Source organism: Armigeres subalbatus, chromosome 3 (assembly GCF_024139115.2).
Source record: "Armigeres subalbatus isolate Guangzhou_Male chromosome 3, GZ_Asu_2, whole genome shotgun sequence".
Classification (NCBI taxonomy): Eukaryota; Metazoa; Arthropoda; class Insecta; order Diptera; family Culicidae; genus Armigeres; species Armigeres subalbatus.
In genome coordinates, this window is record NC_085141.1 from 376,033,649 (window position 1) to 376,055,628 (window position 21,980).

The window sequence follows — 21,980 nt, forward strand, 5'->3', positions numbered from 1 at the left end:
CCGCCAAATTTTCACGGATTTTTGTTTCATGAAAGCGCATCAAACAATTGTAAACAAGGTGTTTCTTCTTCAATTATTTTAGTTCCAGGGCTGGTAGCGATCAATGCTGCTCAAAATAGTGACTTTAGTGACCAACACTGCCGAAAAAGGGGACCAAATAGTGACTTTCAGCTGCAGAAAAAGTGACCAAATAGTGACTTTTAATTTCATTTGCAGTGCAAGAAGGGACTTTATTTGAAGTTCGTAAGGCCGATAAAAATAATTTTCAAAAATTATGTCTCCTCCTAATATCTTTTGGTCGAGAATTTCAATTGGAAGGGACAATAAATTTAAAAAAATATATATGAATTTCCAAAACATTATTCATTAAATCCTATGAAAAGGTAATTGTGTGCTTATTTAATGGAATGTCTTCACTTTTCATGCACCATTTAATTCCATTACTTTGCTATCTTCACTAGTATACGTATTTCGACCTCAACAGTAAAGACGTCTTTAGTCTCTCAAGTTAAGTTAAGTATAAGTATGTTCATTCAAAGGTAATTGCCTATTTCCGGGGATTAAACCACCCGACTTGGACGTTAATTTACAATGTTATGGAAATTCATATGTGAATATGTACGTTATGTGGAAGATATTGATTTGGAAAATGTATTGGAGGTAACCACTTTCCCTTCGATGGGACTCGAACCCATGACCCTACAGTACGCTAGACTGGTGCTTTAACCAACTAAGCTACGAAGGACCTCCGTCGGCCTTCGCAACCTAGCGGCTACTGAACGAGCTCGAGATTCCCAAATTGGACGCATAGTCAAATCACTCGCAATCCATTTCTCAAGCCAACACTACCACATGTGTATAGTACACGTTCACATTAGAGGAGCGTGAGTATTTAGAATGTCTGGCGGCTGTACACATTCTTCATCAGCAACTGTACTGATCAAGTGAGGTTGTGTAAGCATTTGCCAGTCGGTCGTCAAGCTCAGACCCGACCGCATTGCGTAGGCAAGAGCACGCAACTCAGGTTCAGTTCATTCAAAGGTAATTGCCTATTTCGGGGATTAAACCACCCGACTTGGACGTTAATTTACAATGTTATGGAAACTCATATGTGAATATGTACGTTATGTGGAAGATATTGATTTGAAAAATGTATTGAGGTAACCACTTTCCCTTCGATGGGACTCGAACCCATGACCCTACAGTACGCTAGACTGGTGCTTTAACCAACTAAGCTACGAAGGACCTCCGTCGGCCTTCGCAACCTAGCGGCTACTGAACGAGCTCGAGATTCCCAAATTGGACGCATAGTCAAATCACTCGCAATCCATTTCTCAAGCCAACACTACCACATGTGTATAGTACACGTTCACATTAGAGGAGCGTGAGTATTTAGAATGTCTGGCGGCTGTACACATTCTTCATCAGCAACTGTACTGATCAAGTGAGGTTGTGTAAGCATTTGCCAGTCGGTCGTCAAGCTCAGACCCGACCGCATTGCGTAGGCAAGAGCACGCAACTCAGGTTCAGTTCATTCAAAGGTAATTGCCTATTTCCGGGATTAAACCACCCGACTTGGACGTTAATTTACAATGTTATGGAAACTCATATGTGAATATGTACGTTATGTGGAAGATATTGATTTGAAAAATGTATTGAGGTAACCACTTTCCCTTCGATGGGACTCGAACCCATGACCCTACAGTACGCTAGACTGGTGCTTTAACCAACTAAGCTACGAAGGACCTCCGTCGGCCTTCGCAACCTAGCGGCTACTGAACGAGCTCGAGATTCCCAAATTGGACGCATAGTCAAATCACTCGCAATCCATTTCTCAAGCCAACACTACCACATGTGTATAGTACACGTTCACATTAGAGGAGCGTGAGTATTTAGAATGTCTGGCGGCTGTACACATTCTTCATCAGCAACTGTACTGATCAAGTGAGGTTGTGTAAGCATTTGCCAGTCGGTCGTCAAGCTCAGACCCGACCGCATTGCGTAGGCAAGAGCACGCAACTCAGGTTCAGTTCATTCAAAGGTAATTGCCTATTTCCGGGGATTAAACCACCCGACTTGGACGTTAATTTACAATGTTATGGAAACTCATATGTGAATATGTACGTTATGTGGAAGATATTGATTTGAAAAATGTATTGGAGGTAACCACTTTCCCTTCGATGGGACTCGAACCCATGACCCTACAGTACGCTAGACTGGTGCTTTAACCAACTAAGCTACGAAGGACCTCCGTCGGCCTTCGCAACCTAGCGGCTACTGAACGAGCTCGAGATTCCCAAATTGGACGCATAGTTGGTTAAAGCACCAGTCTAGCGTACTGTAGGGTCATGGGTTCGAGTCCCATCGAAGGGAAAGTGGTTACCTCCAATACATTTTTCAAATCAATATCTTCCACATAACGTACATATTCACATATGAGTTTCCATAACATTGTAAAATATAAGTATGTTTACAAAGTGATGGAGATAAATGGAATAGTTGGTTTTATAACAAGTGAAATCTGATAAGTTTATTTTATTTGATCCTGTTTTTTTTCCTCCCCCTTCACCACTGGAATAGCACAACTTTGAGGCAATTCATACAGAATAATGTGCAATAATTTTTATTATGAGTTTGAATTTATTTGGAAAATCTTCGCTTGTTTGTAAAAATTGCTCTTTTTTATAACCGAAACTTATATAACTAATTTTTAGACATAGATTGAATTTCAAAACCTAAAGAATTTTCTCAGGACTTTAAAAGAAAGCAGCCAAAGCCTATTAGGGAAGTGTTGGCGGGTCTTGATCTCGAAAACATGTCCCTTGTCCACCAGTTTTTGAAAGTTGCTGATGTTAGATTATAATCGTCTTCCATCCTTCCCTTCCCGAGCAGCACAAGTGAGTCAAAAATGGTTGCAGCAACTTGATTGTGATCAAATCTGGTCACGTATGAGTTGCAGTAACCTACGTGGAACATGTGTGCTGCTAGGTTTTGCTGTCGTAATACATTAAGAATATCTTCCTCCTGCTGTCTACCGTTCAACCCCATTCGTATGTCTTTCTCTCGTTGCTGTGTCCCAAAAAATGTTTGTCTCGTTACAGATGTGACATTGCCAAGGATTTCAACTGTGTGAACATCAGCATTGTAATTAATTAAGCACCCTATATTCTTTTCCTTTCCTATTGAATAATTGTATTCCCTAACCTCGACCAAACCGCGAGTCTTTCGGTTCCCCAAAACTAACATTAGTGTATAAGAATCATGAAAAACTGTATTAAAAACATGATTCCGGCTCCGTAACGCTTTACGGCAAATGAGCCTTCCAAATAAATGATAGTTTAAAAAAAGGACTTTAAAAAGCCTAAACAAGAAGCTCGAGCTACCAACCAACAAATTTACGATTTTTTCTCGATGGAATATCCAAAGTTTATGCAGTTTAATTGTTTAAATTGTCATCAAAATATATATTTTATTTTATTTCATTTTATTATTAGGCATTTATCTGAGCAGATGTCGAGAGACCATTGATTTTACTCCTAGTTGTACTTTTTACAAATGTGCGAGTCCCGGAAGGTTAATAAAGTGTAGAGTTTAACAGTTTTCAAAAAAGGTTTGAAACTCAGCAGAGTCAGCTATTGGCTTTGTGAATAATTTAGATTCACAATCCGCTGTGCCCATCATGCTTGCATCACTATCTACCCAATCATATACTGTGACACGAAACCCCTTCAATTGATCGCTGTTGAAAATCTAATGACACCGAGATTCACAGCGAATCTGGAGTCTCGAAGAATCTCCGAACAGCGTTTCGGCCAAAAAGTACCAAGTACCTAGTCATTTTTCCTAAATTCGTCATTTCATGTTCGTCATGAATAAAAATTTTAAACATTTTTTTTTCTCATTCCACGACGATGCTCACGAAACATAGTCAAAATAGTTAAAAATAGTGACTTTTTTCGAGAAAAAGTGACTTTAGTGACTTGAGGTCGAAAAAAGAGACTTTTTAGTGACTGTCCCGAAAAAAGTGACCAAGTCACTAAAAAGTGACCCGCTACCAGGCCTGTAGTTCTAACTCGGCAAATAGGAACAATATAATCATTTTATCGACTAGTCATCGTTATTTGCACAGATCTATTAGAACTATTTAGAAATTAAGATTTCAAAGCAAAGCAATATTCCCATCATGACTGCTTGTAATGTGACAGGTGGACCGTGACCGGGTAAAGTGGTAATGTGACCGGGAGCCCGCTACATTTTTATTTGGTCTCTTGAAAATGAAAATGCAACTCTTTTCGCTTTCACATAACGATCACGAAAATTACCAGTAATGATGTGGATTAATAAAGCGGCGATCTGTTTATTCACGACAAAACGTAAATCCAAAACTGTTTTTCAATAATTGTACGGATGTAGACGAATTATCGAAACTTATAAAACAGCGAAATATTGTGCTTGCAGGACAACTTCGAAAACTTCACAATTTGACAAAATATGAATTGTATTTCATACATTAAATCGAAGTTAATTCGCGATGACAATGAGAAGGCAACACAGCGATGCACAACATACTCACAACTTTTCGTATGACGAATTTCTGCCGTCGGACGCATAAATGTCACATGTTACAAACGAGAAAAATGAGAAAAACGCATTGGAAATTTCAAAATGCATTCATGCTATTATCGCAAAATTTCGCTTTTTTATTAACTTTAACGAATATAAGAATATTCATATTTGTTGGGCCGGACTCAAACATTGCCAAAACACCTTTTTTTCCACGATTTTTCAATCAAAACCCGAATGTGACACTTATGCCGTGAAATTCACTGGGCAGGCGAAAAATGTACGCGTATTTGTCACACCGTGAACTGAGAGATACCTAGCTGTTGTTAATTTGTTTTTAAATTTCGCGAGCGACGATTGTATTTCTTTGGTGTGATTTTTCGCTGACGGTAGAAGTTGAACCGGAAATGGAATATTTAAACCAATACAGACAATCAAGTGGCGCGGAATCGGAAGAGGACTTTCTCGGGTTCGATTTAAAAATGACACAGTTGATCGTTTTCCGTTTGCGGAGCCGGCAAACGTTTCATTACCGGTCCCAGAGGTTGACCAGCCGGTTCTTAGCGGCAGTGGCGTAGTTTCCTTGCTCGGTACAAGGACATCTACTACATCTTCAACGTCCAAAGGAATCACGACTGTATTATCGAGTTGATGGTGACACAGTGCTACCAGATGAATCCGTTTTTCTGTGGATTTGCAAAAAGTAAGTTCTCAATTATTTATAAGTTATGAACTTATTTTCTAGATTGCTTCAAGAGCATTATTTTCTCGTAAAGGCTGCTGGTCTTTAATGAGAGCTTTGCGCCTGTTGGCCCCTACATACGAGCATCCCCATTGTCTGCGTGCAGACTCGTAGCGTGGACTCCCAGCGCCCTTGGCTAAACCTTTATTGGGCGCCCCTTACTTTCTTGCATGTTCAAAACAAAGATTTTTTTTCTGCGTTGTGGACGTTGTGGACACGTCATTAATTCCTTAAGCCTCTTTAATATGCATAGTGCATTATTCCAATAGAATAATAGATAGTGAGTAAGGTTTAGTAAAAGACCAGAACGTTTTTAAAAATCTATTTTCTAAGAATTTTACGATTTCAATGACGCTAATAAAAAGACAAGATCCATTATTGCGTGGATCCTTGCCAAAATAAAAATCGTTAATATTTTTTGTCGTGAATTAATGCACTTGCAGCATTTGCAGTGAATTAATGCAAATCGGACCCAGTCGCATCAGTAAGAACTCTACTTTAGAGTGGATTAAAGGACCTTCGGAATCGCCATTAGACTTATTGATGAACTCCAACTGTAGAGTGGCTTGGCCGGTGGTTTGAAAGAACGACTGACCTTTCAATAAAGTTCAGTTTTGTAGTGAATTGGTATTAATAGTGATTGGACAAAGTCGTATCAAGAAACTCTGGACCTATTCGGATCAAGATATGTAACTTTCTGAAATTGCTCTATCGGTTTGGTTTGGTACTGATTGATTTTGTTGGACCAGTAAATTTCAACTTTTAATTTGGTCAGTTACCATCATTGCTGAAATTCCTAGATTCCGATTCTAGTATTCATCATGCCGTTAGATGAGTGCCGTCATTTCAAATACTCATCCTTGTTTAAAGTTTTACTAGTTTATATAGATCTAAGAGATTCGTTTTTTACAGTCTACTCTGTGTTTCTCCTTTAGCGTATTGAAGTCCATGTATCTTTACAATGGCCTTTTCTGTTTTTCTATTTAACTTCCTTTTCTGTCAGGTATATGATGAATAAGACATGTCACTGCAGAGAAGGCGATGATACAAATCTGTCTACTTGTATCATTTATTAACGGAAAAGGGCCTTCCGGAAATTATTTAAACGGTTGATTACGGATGTAGTCCCTGAGGGAAATCGTTTGATAAAAGCTTTAAATTGAATCACTTTGAACCAGTGAATTTGAGAATATTTTTTCATGATTTCCCATAGTGAAATTTTAGATTTCGGCGCCCTCCTAAGGCCTGGCACCCTTGGCGGGGGCAAACCCGGCCAAGCTCACGCTACGGCGCTGTCTGTATGCATTTGGTCCGTTGGTTTGGTTAATGGTCGCACAGCCAACAAACGCCTTAGCTGTTTTTTTTTTTTTCAAAGTTATTATGAAGTACGCTGATTTGAAGACGATTTTCTTTTGGTTGGATACCTAATTGTTGTTCGCAAAATAAGAACTGGAATTTATTCCATCACATTACTCTACTGATAAAGAGTAATGAAATTCAGGTCGAGCGCATACAGTTGGAGAACTCTGAATCGGGACATACGTTAATGGTCGCTGACTCTTTCCATGCGGCGTGTGATTCCAAAATGCGCTATGAAGGTGTCGTCAGTTATGAAAACTTCAAGTCTGTGGTTGGCAATGCAAAGAACAATGTTGACGTACTTGATATGCAAGCAACTGACTTCTTCAAATACAATAAACCACTGCAAGCCACGCCCGTACGTGGATTCCATGCGAAAAGTGGTGTTTGACAATACGCAAACAATATCAACAGTAAAGACCTTAAATACTGCAAGTTGTTTTCCAAGAAGCAATTTAAGTTGGTTGTAAAGGATTCAACCTCTTTTGATACAATTGTACGTTGGCAAAATGCTCCTCAAAAATTGAAGAAGAAAAGAAAACTTCTCTAATGTGGTTCAACCTGTTGTTACCGAAGAGGAAAAACGTTTTTCATTGATCTTCCGACGAAGCAAGAAGCTTCTGATTAATATTTGTACTTGTTTCATACTTAGAATAAATTTTATCCCCAGAACTTGTCACAATAATTATGAGTTTTACAAAAAAAAAACCCTGATTAATCCACCTAGCGGTGTTGGTGCTTTTATCGTGAAAAAAATACAAAAAAAATATGAGTGAGTGTTTTTAGCGTGTTTTGCGCATAAAAAAAGTATTTTGGCCATAACTTCTGATCCCATAGTCCAATCTGGCCAATTTTCAATAGCAAACAATGCGTCCAACGGCAGTTTAGTACAATTCCATTTAATTCCACCACCTCGTATTACTCTAACATATACGTATTTTGACCTCAACTGTAAGGTCGTCTTCAGTGTCTCGTAGTTGCCTCCACGTTATGACAGGGATCAGGGTTTGCAGAAATCGCTCTCAATAGATAACGAACAACGATAAAAGAGAGACAATAACCACTCCGAATTATAACAAGCCATGAAAACAAAACTATCGCACTTGTACAATACAAGTTGGAAAAAACTTATTCGGATAACCGGCCCCCATCGAGGGGGTTCAATAAAACGCCTTGTTCTCGCTCATTTTATGTTGGGGACCATATTTTTTTCACCAGCTGTGTAAAACAAGTTTAAATGCATCATTAAAACCATACCCCCACAATTGGGGCTTATTAAAAGAAATTTATCATTGGTTGTTGCCCCCCGAATCAGTTCATTATCGTAAAAGGAGTCGTACACTTATTACGTAAGCATTTTTTCTGGGTTTTTCAACCCCCCTCCCCCCATGTAAGATTTTTTTCATACATAAACATAAAAAAGAATTTTTAGTTATATGGAGCGTAAGATATTGAACGACCCGATATTTTTCATACATTAACATAAAAAAGAATTTTTAGTTATATGGAGCGTAAGATATTGAACGAACCCCCCCCCTCACCCCATAAGTGCTTACGTAAAATGTGTACGGCCCCAAAGCTATCGAAAAACGTCTCCCACGATATGCTACATATTGAGAGTGTATACAGACATTATAAGTGAGAGATTTTCTCATTCTCCTTTGGATTCAAACCCTGACAGGATTTGTTAGGAATTTATTTTATATCTAGTTTAGTTTTCAACTTGCTTTAAACGCTTTAAACAAACATACATTTCTAAATTTCTAACCGTGGGGCAATTGAGTAAAGATGCAAATTAAAGACACTATATACAGGCGTACCTCAATTATATGGACCCTCGATTATATGGACTTCGATTATATGGACTTTTTACCTCGATTAATGGACATTTTTTTGACGTAGGACTTACGTCTCTCTTTACTATACCGGGTGTCATTCCAAAATATTCAAATCGACCGCATTACGCTTTGTTGAAAGATTTTAAACGTTAATAGCGTTCGTCTCAATGGACGAATTTCTGCGGTAAGCCCCTCAATCGACAGATTTCAAGCATGCCTTTCATGTCCATGCTTGATAAGACCCGAAAAACTTGTTTCAATAGGCATGAAACTGTTTTCAATGAAAAACATTGAGATCAAGGGAACCTATAAATATGGGTACCGCATAATTCTTGCATCATTCCACTACCACGTTCTCATTGGTGCAGACACCAGCGAATGAGCAGCCGCTGGGTCTGCCGAGAAGCCATAAAACGCGATTTTTTCCTTTCATTCTGACCGGGACAAGCGAAGCAACCGCATCGTCGATTGAACAGCACTCACACCTTTTAGCAGGGAATGAAGTCTGCACCGACCGCTTTTTCGGCTCGACACCATCGAAGCCACCATCATCAGCCGAAACCTAGCCAGTACAGCAGCAGTCCACCCTACAGACCCGACAAAGCAGCAATGCTGAGCAGATACCGGCAGCAGCAGCAGAGTCGAGCCGAGACCGGCCGGCATCGATGATGAGCCGAGGCAGGCTGAAGAAAAACCACATGATGCAGCATGTATGTCCAAAAAACAAACGGTTTTTCAGAGAGCCAATAATAGAGATCAATATCAAAGCTTTCAATACCCTTCGGGATAGAAATTGTACTTAGGTGCCAAATCCAATATTCTAGTGATAAAATTTTATGCGTGATTTTCATAAATAGCGTCAAAACTAACAGTGGATAATTTTTCTGATTTAACCGCGAAGTGGACGAAGGACTTCGCTTGACCATGCCTAAAAAAAACATAAGATATCCAAATCTCTCACATAATATTTGGATATTTGGATTAAAAAACACCGATAACAGCTCAAACATTAATAAACTATCAATCGATTTTTCATCAAATGTTGGATTTTTTGGCATTGATCAAGAAATATCTAGATAAACATTGTTTGATACTGACCGCACACAAAGCGAACGTGACTGAATGATCGTCCCATGTTACCAATTCTAAATCTTATCACCCGAAATCCCATGTCCGGGTGTTTCCTTCCATCTACTACTAACAATGTTGTCTCAGAAAAGAACACGTACTTCTCACCTGAACTGCAATTCTAAGCTCGCTTGCCCGGCTTATTGGCCTGTATCAAGCGGAAAGTCTCGTTAGGAAATGGACGCCAGCAGCGAGCAACAAGCGTAAAAAGAAGAAGCTCTTCTCGAACGCGTTGATGATGATAACGCTTTGGCTGACAAAGAAGAGGGATACAAGACACTGGCTGATTGGCCCACCAATTGGGAAGCAGAGAAGATTCAAAATAAGGTATAAAAGGAAAGTGCATTCGCTCGCAGAGCATTCAGTCTTTTTTATACCACCACTAGAAATTCGCGGTTATTTGAAAAGATCGTTTTCTTACTTTTTGGACTTGCCGAAGCAAACAGCCTTTTCAAGGCTCTAAGAGTTAAAAATAATGTTCTCCTTCAGTCGCTATCGCACGGATTAGGAGGCCCTACATCCCCTGCTGGGCCAACTTGTGGCTTATTTCAGGCAGTCCTTCAGTGGGAAGGTTGCCACTGTCGAGGCTAATATTCCGTGACCGGACAGATACTTCCTGAATTGTTTTTGATGATTCTTGTTCGAGGTAGATTTGATTTCAGTGTCGGTTTGATGAGAAGATTTTGCCAAGGAATGTTATGCAACACCGATTATTTATCCAAAATAGTTGATGTGAGAAATTTGGACATATTATGTATCTTAAAGGCATGGTCAAGTCAAGTCCTACGTCCACTTAGCGGTTATGTCACAGACATTACCCACTGTTCGTTTTTTTTTCTGAAGAAGGCTTCCTAGCCTCTTGGAAGGAAATAATTCCTAACCTCTTGAAAGGAGACTTCCGAGCCTCGGAGGTGAACTAGCCTTGGGCTAAAAACCTCTTTAATAAAGATTATAATAATAATAATAACTTCCGAGCCTTTTGAAACCGAAAACATGGTTCCGAGTCGCTTGAAAGGATGCTTCCGAGCTTCTTAGAAGGAGGCTTACGAGTCTTTCGAAAGAAGGCGTTTCATATGCACTGAAAACCAAAACTACTCAAAAAAGAGTTGTTTGCACTCAAAACCGTGGTTTGGGTCAATAACCCAAATTTGAGTAAAATGACTTTTTTCGCACTAGGTAGTTTGCCTTTAATCCCATGTAAACAATTTACCAAAAGCTGAGTTTAATTTATCCAAAGCGGACCTTGATCAACTCAAAATTGAGAATATTGAATTTACTCAAATCTGGGTTATTTGGTTGAGCAACCCCGGTGAGGTGTTTACATCTTGCTCTAGTTTTGGCAACAATCATGGGAAAGAAAGGGAAAACTACCCAAATTTGGGTAAATTTTTCCTGCGATTTTCTCAACAGTGCGTATATTGAACTCAAAGTTTGGGTTGATTTATCTGTCCGTGTAGAAGAACTTGACAGATTCGAGTGCAACTATGGTTTCATTCGTCGGAGCAGATTTCCTAGTTGGACACTATTGTTTTTGTTTTTCAATAAATCAAGCAGTTTGGATTATATTTTTATTTTTTAATCAACAAAAACACTGTTTGCATTCACACATTGAATCATTAATCATTTTAGCCGTGGCGCAACCCATTACTCTCATAGGGTAAGACGGTATAATGCGCCCCACCTGGCTTAAATGCCCCCTTTGATTTCTAGAAAACTATAACTAACTAAGGTTCAAAATCAGTTGGTACCTTTAAATATTTGTAAAACCATCATGCTATGTGAATGTGGAAGTATTTTTGTATTACACGATGAAACTAATAGTAAAATACAAAAAGATACAGTTTTGATGTAACTTTCCATGTTTGTTTGATTTTAATGAATCGCCTGCTTTGAGCATGCTTACAGCGGCACACTAGGAGTTTACTTTCTGGAATCAGTATGGCGAAAGGCATCTAAGGTTCAATTTCTCAAAATTAAGCACCTTTATCGAAAAAATATTTGGTAGGCGTAGTAGCGGACACCATCCTTCATAACCGGTACCAAATAGTTTTTCATGAAAAGTTCCTAATTTTGAGAAAACCCGCGTTAGATGTCTTTCGCCATACAAATTTCTGGTGGTTAACTCATGCTGGCTATTTTGCGCATATACTATAGCGCCTGGATGTGACAGCGGCGGGTAGAAAATTAGCCACTGCCAATAATTCATTACAATTTGTCTAGAATTTATTATAAGCATTTTAAAATTATCTTCCTATGCTGTTCTGTAGGATCTGTCAAAGTTAACACCGTCGTGTGTCTTCTTCTTATTTTTACTTGGGTTCGTCTATTGATAAAATACTAACGAAGGGCTATGAAACGTCTCTGGCTAAGGTGGGGCGTATTGCCCAGGCACTTTTTGAAATCCATTTTCACGACTTTTGAAAAAAAAAGTGTTATCTATAATATTTTTATTTGACTACTTACGGCCTGGAAGCTGCGGATAGAGTCGAAATGATTGTCAAAAAATTTCCAAAGCAAGCTGTCAAAAAGTATCCATCGCATCGAGAGAGTTTGTGAGCATTTTAAGCGCAGCCGAGAGAGTACACATGTAAATCAACTCATACTAATTATAGTTCATTTCTAACAAAACTCAATTATTTGGTGCCATTTCAAACCTATCGAGGAATTTTAATAAGTGAACAGCATGATTTAATTTTGCGATCGGCACAATAATTTATGCAATGCAGTAAATCGACGAAATCTCTGAAATTATCTTTTAAAAGATAAACGTAATGATAATTCGATGTGAGAAAATCGTAGCGTGTACATTGAACACTGAGAGGAAATTTTAATATCTTTAAAATATCTTGAAAATTAGAATCGATCGAGTCTGCAGCTCCCAGCTTACGGCCAATGCATTTGCGACTTCCTGGACTACCAAATAACACAAAATGGCATAAATTGCATATTATACCGTCTTACCCTAATTGAGTAATTTTTAGGCAGCGTACTAGAATTGCACCAAATCTTTCAACCGCCGAAATGTAGGCAATAAGCACAGCATTTACAACATTAATGGGGGACCAACTGTTTACTTCGATGACATTTACTTACAGGGTGCAGCAGCCTAAAAAGTGTAGACAACAATCTTCCGTCACAGAGAACAGCGTCGACATTGCAACTCACAATCTCATTTTGACAACACGATGGCGCTGGTATGCTCTTGCATGCATAACGACACTAGCGCACAGTGGCATTTTCTTATGACGCTAGCGCTGATTCTGCACGGGATAACGGCGACATTCCAAAGTTATTTCAAAATGAACAGTAAAAGGTTATCACAACATAGCGAGTGCAGCTTCAACGTCTGTTCTCTGTGCTTCCGTGCACCATGTTTACGGTACTCGTCACTGAGTGGCGATACCGGCGTTTCTATCTGTGCTGTTAAGCCTGCTACTCTATGTTCTGAGATTTTCACATTTTGGACCATGAGCTCATGGAAGAATGGTAGTTGAAAATCGATAGCATGTATGGAAAAATCATGTATTTTGCAAATTTATGGAAAATTGTGGTGTTTTTGAAGAAAGTAGTGATAAGGAATGAAGTCTCGCTTAACTTTTCAAAGTGATAAGTAACATTTTTTCATGAATTAATTTGAATACTGCAATCAATAGCTTTCATGTTGTTCTATTGATTGCAGTACTCAAATTAATTCATGAAAAAAATGTTACTTAGGTCCTTTTGATAAATTATGCGAGAACTATGAGGTGAAAAGATTAAAAGTCTAATAGTGATGAAATTTTCGATTTTACTACCATTGAAAAAACGCCATCTCGCGCATTAATTATTTTGACTGGTACCTTATTAGAATTCAACATATTGAATCGAGAAAGGCATCATCACCACTAGTGGATAAATTTAGTTTTTTTTTTGGGAAGAAGGCTTCCTAGCCTCTTGGAAGGAGTATTCCTAGTCTCTTGAAAGGATACTTCCGGGCCACTTGAAAGGAGGCTTCCTGAAACGAGGCTTCGGAGCCTCTTAAAAGAAGGCTTCCGAGTTATCCGAGCTAAATTTTGACAATCATGTTTCAATCTGTATTAGAAATGTGATAAGCTCACCAAGGTACTCTATCCCCTCGTAAACCATCGCTCACGTCTTGACTTCAACATCAAGTTATTGCTGTACAAAACCGTTTTCCGGCCGATGCGACGGTTATGTATGGTTTTCCTGCATGATACTACTGTGCCAATACCCATCGGAAGAAAATCCAAATTAAACAGAATCGGCTCCTCTAGATGATGCCTAATCTAGATTATTATCACCCCACCGAAGACGTGCATCGTCTCGCTAAGATTGAACATCTACTAGTTCAATCTATAATGGTTCCAAAGACTGATTTCAAAATTCCTCACAAGCTGCTTTTCGTCATCAAACCACTTACTACGAGAATTGGCCGCCATATAAATCTGTGAACCTTCTTCACCCCCTATCTCCTAACTAAATTCGAAGGTTTTTCTAGTATTTTTTCCTTCTCCCGATTTTTCTAAATGTGTTTCGCTATAAATGTACCAAGTGCGACTTGAGTAATGCTACTGTTGTATGGTCATCCGTGTCTCATTTAAAGTAAATAAGTAAGAAAAACAGAAAAATATATAAAGCTCTTTTAGTGAAATGTATTCAACCGTCTAAGACGAATTAAGTACTCTCCATTTAATTCCACCAGTTAATTTTCGTTATCTTTGCAGATACGCATTTCGACCACAACTGTGTGGTCGTCTTCAGTGTCTCGTAAGTCGAGTCAAGTACGAGACACTGAAGACGACCACACAGTTGTGGTCGAAATACGTATCTGCAAAGATAACGAAAATTAACTGGTGGAATTAAATGGAGAGTACTTAATTCGTCTTAGACGGTTGTTAAAAAAAAACATCTAATAGTAATAAGTGACAACAAATAAATAAATAAATAAAAAAGCAAAACATGAAAAGAATTTTATGCACTCACCTTCTTCGAAATCCTTCCAATGCTTGAAGTACACATCTTGCAAATCATCAAGCTGACGCTTGCTATCTATTGGAATGAGGTGCTCATTGAGCTCCTTATTCTCATACAATCTTTTGCAGGCATTGAACGCTGCTGATCGTTTAGCCAGCTTGATATTCGTCATTGGGTTTCCAATGATTTTTTCACGCACCGTAGATTGCAGGGGCATGATCACTTCAACCACTATTTTACCATATCGATCGTGTCTCTCCCATAATACGTTTGTATTAGTAAACGCATCTCGCGGCATACCCATGCAGTACCGATTCAAAAGCTGAATCGCCGACAGCGCATCCAACTTTGCTCCTTTGGTAGTGTAAAACGGTGGAATGAGTTCATTGTACAATTCCTTGTGTACATCGGCATCTAACGGGTCTGGGCGGTTAATGGTTTTACCAACAAGACACTGTATTATTAAAAAAAAAATGAATGAGTCTGTATCAGAAATGACCAAAAAAATACCTTTTTTAATTCCTCTTCTATAGCCTTATAGAGGCGATATTTTACAAGAAATTCTTCTCGTTTTGTGTGATCAAGCATAACGAAATACATACTGTCCTTCATGCGTGCCCTACCCTTGGACTGCTGATAAGAAGCAAAGGTTTCAGGATGGTCATACTTAATGACCGTATTGCACATCTGCAAATCTATGCCCTCCTCTAGGACATTTGTTGTCACAATGACATTAGTTTCATTTTTCTTAAACTTTTCAATAACCTAGCGGGAAAAAATAATTTGTATAAATGCTTTCGCGATTCAACATTAATTATAATCTCACCCTGCGATCCTTTTTTGCGCTTAGAATTTGCTCAATGGATTCCGGCATCGATCCATTGTTACCCACCATAAAATCTGGGATAATTAGATTGGCGTCTTCCGTCTGGGAGAAGTAAATTTTCAGCAAGTGGTACAGCACCTTCGCAGAAAATCTGCGCTGAACAAAAATTAATGTTTTTGAAGTTTTGTCATGGTTTTTTTGATAACATGTTTCCAACTGTTTTATTAGTTGGCGAATTTTTTCAGAGCTGAACCTGGTTAGCTTTTCCTTAATGGTCATTCCATCCATCAATGTTTCTATTTGATGCCTAAGACTTTCACAAACTGAAAAATAAAAACTACATTGGATATTGAAGTCATATTAATAGAAACGGAACTTTACATGTAATGCACGATCGTAAAGCCAACCTCAGCATCGAACTATCGGATTGACGTTTATCTAACTCGAATTGCACAATTGCACCGAGGATAGCAATTGAACAACCAAATAGGCCCACATCACGAAGCTGATATAAAATGTCCGTAAACATCTTTCTAATCGCCTTCACCGGCTTAGGGCTGTCTCTTTGAAGTGCCTTGTTTTGGTTTAGGTATTTTGGTAGATGAAAACCTTCGATGTTTGAAACAAAAGCGGATACACTCTTCATTATGTCAATTGTAACGGAAGATTCCGCCAATGGACTATAGCTGATCAATAACTCTTTCGGGTCCGTAGAAAATCGGCAGACCTCAGTGTATGCATCATAGCTTCCGACTGTAGCTATTGTTGCGTTAAATGTATTTTCTAATCGCTCCAATTCCGGCGATACTAGGTCAACATTTTTAATCTGTTTGTACAATAACATCCCCGACAGACCAATCACACGTGGATGTTCCGATTTCGGCACTCGCAGGAACTGTTCCATTATTCCATGCATTGGGTGGTCTCCAACACCGTGGTGACATTCGTCGAATATGAGTACATTTATGTGTTTTACCGAAAGGTAACCATGCTTTAGTACATCCAGCAAAATCTGACACGTGCAAACCACAACCTGTAAAGGAGGAATTCAGTTACCAAGTCTAAATACAGGAGAAATAATTCAACATTCACTCCGAGAACATTTACCTGATATTTCGCGAACTCCTCAAGCCATTTATCTTGCTTCCACGTGTCAACATTTCGATCACTTGTATAAATCGAAGTATCGTAGGTAAGACTTCGGCTAAGGAATTCCGCCTGTTGTTTGGCTAGCGCAACGGTATTAACGCCGCAGCACGTTCTCTTCCCACCTGCGGTTAATGGCCTTAATGAGATTGAAGAAAAAACAAAAGAAATGATTACTTACCCAAATTGTACATTTGAATCAGTTACCGGCGATACCTTGTTTGGCACATTGCCATTTGTCATAATACCGTTTGGAATAATGACCATTTGGCCTAACTTGCATGCGGTGTGAAACTGAGGGCCGTTTGGCACAATGGTCATTTGGCATACTTCATATGAGTTGTTCAATTAATGGCCATTTGGCATAATTCACATTAGTTGTTTATGACTGTCGACTATAGTGTGGCAGGAACTAAGATCATTTTGTTTTATTCGACAGCTAGGTGAAAGCCAAGATTGGCAATTTTTGACGCCTTCCCTCCTCTTTTGTTTGAACATCAACGCTAAGACATACCAACACACCCCCTTGCCTTGTCATGTTACTTCTCCTCACGAGATAATAAAAGTAAAATTCTTGCGCAGAGTATCATAGGGGCGTAACTGCATCCAGTTCTATAGGCTCACTAAAAAGATTTTTGTAAGAAGACTTAGAATTACCTTTTTTTTATTATAAATCTTATGTGTAACTACATTGCCGTGAATCGCATATCTATCCCATCTTTGCTGGATTTCCTATTCATATGGGACAAATATGCGATTCACGGCAGTACAGGGAACATCGAGAGATAAGATACGCCGACGTAACTATTTTGCAAGCTATTTAACAGTTGTCCGACATTTCGCGGTAAAACATTCCGCGGTAAACCATTTCGCGGTGTACCGTTTCGCGGTCTGTATAATTTGGCGGTAATCTGTTTCGCGGTTTATACAATTTGGCGGTATTCCGTTTCGCGGTATTCAAGCTAAGCTTATCTTTTTAACATTTTTGTATTTTTAAGAGTTTTCCAATCTTTTCTACCAACTATTAATTTTCTCTTCTTTATACCTATGGCCGTTTCTTTCATTGCATTTCCCTTTCAAGTATTTTTCTCTTTTCTTTTACTCATTATTTTATGTTATCTCCAAAAGACATATACATTATTGTCAATATTAGAATGTGAACTTTGTCATCAAGATACACTATATTATTATTATATCATATGGTAAAGGTCGCTGTCTTAATACCTTAAAAGGCTATGATATTCTGGTAGAACTCAGAAGATGGAATGACTGAAAATTATGCATAAGGCAAAATGTATCTTCCTTAAATGTTAGCCGATAGTAGGCTAATTATCATGTGCTGTCTTCTTCAAATGTTCGCATTTGCCCGGTATAAAACAATATGTGTTGTTTCGTCTTCTTTAAATGTTCGCATTTGCCCGATATAAGGCAAATTGTGATGTTTTGCCTTCTTTAAATATTTCCATTTGCCCGGTATAAGGCAAAGCAATCTGTTGTTTCGTTTTCTTTAAATGTTTGCATTTGCCCGGTATAAAGCAAAAATATTATGTTTTGCTTTCGAGGCATTCCACGGGGGCATGTCAGTCGATCCTGAGCGACCATTTCGAAAATATTTGAAACTCTGCACAGTTTTTCAATTTCATCTAAATCGTCATTTTCGATATCAAATCTTCATATTGAGTCACGACTAACTTTTCAAAAGGGTGTATGTGAAAATGGTTCAAAAATATTTAAAAAGCTGCACAGCAAAAACGGAATGTTCGATTGTTATGATTTTTTCAGCAAAGTTAGACAACTAAATGGTGATTCTTAAGAAAATGTGCACAGTAAAAAAAAATTTTTTGCCTTTAAAAATATCATTTTGTCACAAAACTCAAATATCTCAAAACCCTATCTTTTTTCGAACGTAATTTTTTAGGGAAAACGGTCCATTATATTAGCTATCTACCATAAAATTTGGTGATGGTAAACTAATAAACAAAAAAGTTATGACATTTCAAACATTTCACAATTTTCACATATAGTAAACAAAAAAATTTCCGTGTATTTATTTTTTTCAAGAATCGCAGTTTGATGCTGATTTTATTGTTAAGGGCCTTGCGTGAGTTAAACAAGTTGTTTGTATGATATTCCATATTTATGTATTCATCGATATTATGTATATTATATGTATAAATATTGTATGTATAAATAAATAAAAATGAATTAATATTATCCTAAGTATTCAATTAAATGTGGCAGTTACACAATGTTGTTATAGAAACTTAAAACATTTTTTTGTTGGGATTTGAATTTATATGAGTCTGGTGTAAACTCACTTATTCGCTATACATAATAATTAGGTGAATTTCGAGGCTTTACAAAGCTAAAGAACACATTATTGAACTACTTAGTAAAATTAAACCTGCAAATTGGTATTGACCGCGAAAAGTTTCACCGCGGAATTGTACTAACCGCGGAATGGTATACCGCCAAATAATATACCGCGATATGATACTGAGCACGAAATAGTAGACCGCGAACTGGTACACCGCGAAATGTCGTACAATCCTATTTTACTATACTAATATTAAATACTTATCCTACTTGGTTGGTATTATACAAACAATTCACGAGAGAAAGTTAGTCCTGAAAATAGATTGCGAGAGTTCGGATATGTGCCTGGTGCTGGGAATTTGGTTTTACAGTGAACTCTGCCTAACACGATGTTCTGTAACTCGATATTTTCCTTTAGTCGATGAAATGTAAAGTCCTTTGTCCATATTCTCTAAGTCGAAGTAAATTTCCAATGCATTTTAACCTCGCTAACTCGTTGTCGTTCCGTTGTCAGAAACGGAACAGCAAATTACGCATCTTTCAAGGAGAATTTTGAAATTTTATTTTAATCTTAGCTTAGATGTGTAATATCCTATTACGTATTAGTACTAAACTTGAGCTACTGATGGAAGTGACCAAGTAACATTTCGTGTGTAACTCTATACAGTTACCAATACATATTTATACATATGAATCGAATCTTGTAATGCATTGACGATGAAAATATAGTTCAGCTAGTATAGCTAGTGTTCTTAATTTACAATCTTTTAGAAAGAGAATCCTTAAAACAAGACATTTTAAGTGGCGACGCGGAAAAGTGGATCTTCGTGAAAAATTAAGAAATCTCAAACAGAAACGTAGTTTCTAGAGTGAGCAGACTGTGCTGTAAGTCTTTAGCAGAGTTGATTTGGTGATTGGTAACGCGCCAAAAATATACTTCAGCAGCAGACAGTCGCTACTGGTCAGGGCGACTGTTGAGTAAATTCATTTTACTCAGTACACCCAGGTTTTTTTACGCGGTTGGAATTCATTAATTTCTCGGTTAACCTGAATTTTTACAGCTTTTCAAATACCCCCTGAATTTTCTTTGATTTTTTGTGATTTTTTTGGTGGGGTTAACTCATTGCTTCATTGTCGCTGAAGGTCTTAAACGACCAAAACCAAGCCGTGTAAAAAAACGAACAGTGGGTAATGTCTGTGACATAACCGCTAAGTGGACGTAGGACTTGACTTGACCATGCCTTTAAGATACATAATATGTCCAAATTTCTCACATCAACTATTTTGGATAAATAATTGGCGTTGCATACCATTCCTTGGCAAAATCTTCTCATCAAACCGACACAGAAATCAAATCTACCTCGAACAAGAATCATCAAAAACAATTCAGGAAGTATCTGTCCGGTCACGGAATATTAGCCTCGACAGTGGCAACCTTCCCACTGAAGGACTGCCTGAAATAAGCCACAAGTTGGCCCAGCAGGGGATGTAGGGCCTCCTAATTAGTGCGATAGCGACTGAAGGAGAACATTATTTTTAACTCTTAGAGCCTTGAAAAAGGCTGTTTGCTCCAAAAAGTCCAAAAAGTAAGAAAACGATCTTCTCAAATAACCGCGAATTTCTAGTGGTGGTATAAAAAAGACTGAATGTTCTGCGAGCGAATGCACTTTCCTTTTATACCTTATTTTGAATCTTCTCTGCTTCCCAATTGGTGGGCCAATCAGCCAGTGTCTTGTATCCCGCTTCTTTGTCAGCCAAAGCGTCATCATCATCAATGCGTTCGATTTTTACGCTTGTTGCTCGCTGCTGGCGTCTATTTCCTAACGGGACTTTTCGCTTGATACAGGCCAATAAGCCGGGCAAGCGAGCTTAGAATTGCAGTTCAGGTGAGAAGTACGTGTTCTTTTCTGAGACAACATTGTTAGTAGTAGATGGAAGGAAACACCCGGACATGGGATTTCGGGTGATAAGATTTAGAATTGGTAACATGGGACGATCATTCAGTCACGTTCGCTTTGTGTGCGGTCAGTATCAAACAATGTTCATCTAGATATTTCTTGATCAATGCCAAAAAATCCAACATTTGATGAAAAATCGATTGATAGTTTATTAATGTTTGAGCTGTTATCGGTGTTTTTTAATCCAAATATCCAAATATTATGTGAGAGATTTGGACATCTTATTGGGTTAGCACATTGGTTGGAATTTGGTGCACGCTAGGTCTATGGACCTAAGGATAATTATATCCAGAATATAAGACGAGAGTACATTTCTTTCTTTACATAGTGTCTTAGAAGTGAACTTTTGGATAAGAAATAAATCATTTTTCGAGCACAAAGCCTTTTGTGAGCCGGAGTGGCCATTTTGTGGCAGTATTCAAGAATCAGTTATTCGCCATTTTGAGCTTCGTTAGTATTATAATTTTAGAGGAAAGTGTTTATCACAAAATTGTGACAATTGCAAATAAAAGGCAGTTAAAAAAAAACAATGCACTGAACGACTAATTCAGTGTAAAAATTCCGGTGAAGAATAGCATGGTAACTAGCGAGAAGTTCTCGTTACAAAGCTTTTAGAGCAAAGAAATTAGGTTATATCAATAGCGTAGCGAGAAGTTCTCGTAAGCAGCGATAAAGGTTTTATCTGTGAAATATTCAGTGGAGTACGCCAAAGATGGCGGTAAAAATCATTCAATTTTGTGCACGTTTGGCGGCAGTGGTCTGTATACCCTACATATCGCCATTTTGATCAGAAGAAGCAATTTGAGAAAAACTATACTAAGCGCATATCAGTTAAGTGAGTGATTACAAGTATCACTGTATAGCACAAAAGGTGTGGTGAGAGAATAACATAATTCCACGGTGTGGCGCGAGAGAAGATCAAAAACACTGTGTGGATTGGGAGAAGTACAGCATCATGTGTGGCGCGAGAGAAGAACAATATCACTGTGTGGTGCGAGAGAAGAGCAATAGGGCACTGCACGGAAATGTCTCTTTCTCTTTCGTTCTTTATAAATTTTGACGTTTACTGGCCTTGTTGTTTTCTAATTTCTTTGCAGCGAGAAAGGGACAAAGCAGTTCGTGCAGTGCCC

The 21,980-nt window shown here is 38.3% G+C and overlaps 1 protein-coding gene across 4 annotated transcripts in view; it reads right to left on the reverse strand.

Moving 5' to 3' along the window:
- LOC134226571 (endoribonuclease Dcr-2-like) overlaps positions 1-21,980 on the reverse strand; it is a 46,158-nt gene that overhangs the window by 9,392 nt on the left and 14,786 nt on the right. For all 4 annotated transcript variants that reach the window (XM_062707422.1, XM_062707425.1, XM_062707424.1 and 1 more), the window contains exons 4-8: positions 16,538-16,715; positions 15,812-16,463; positions 15,431-15,753; positions 15,115-15,369; positions 14,614-15,058 (exon numbers count right to left, since the gene is read on the reverse strand). In XM_062707422.1, the coding sequence (XP_062563406.1) occupies positions 14,614-15,058; positions 15,115-15,369; positions 15,431-15,753; positions 15,812-16,463; positions 16,538-16,715 (1,853 nt within the window). The remainder of the gene's footprint in view (positions 1-14,613; positions 15,059-15,114; positions 15,370-15,430; positions 15,754-15,811; positions 16,464-16,537; positions 16,716-21,980) is intronic.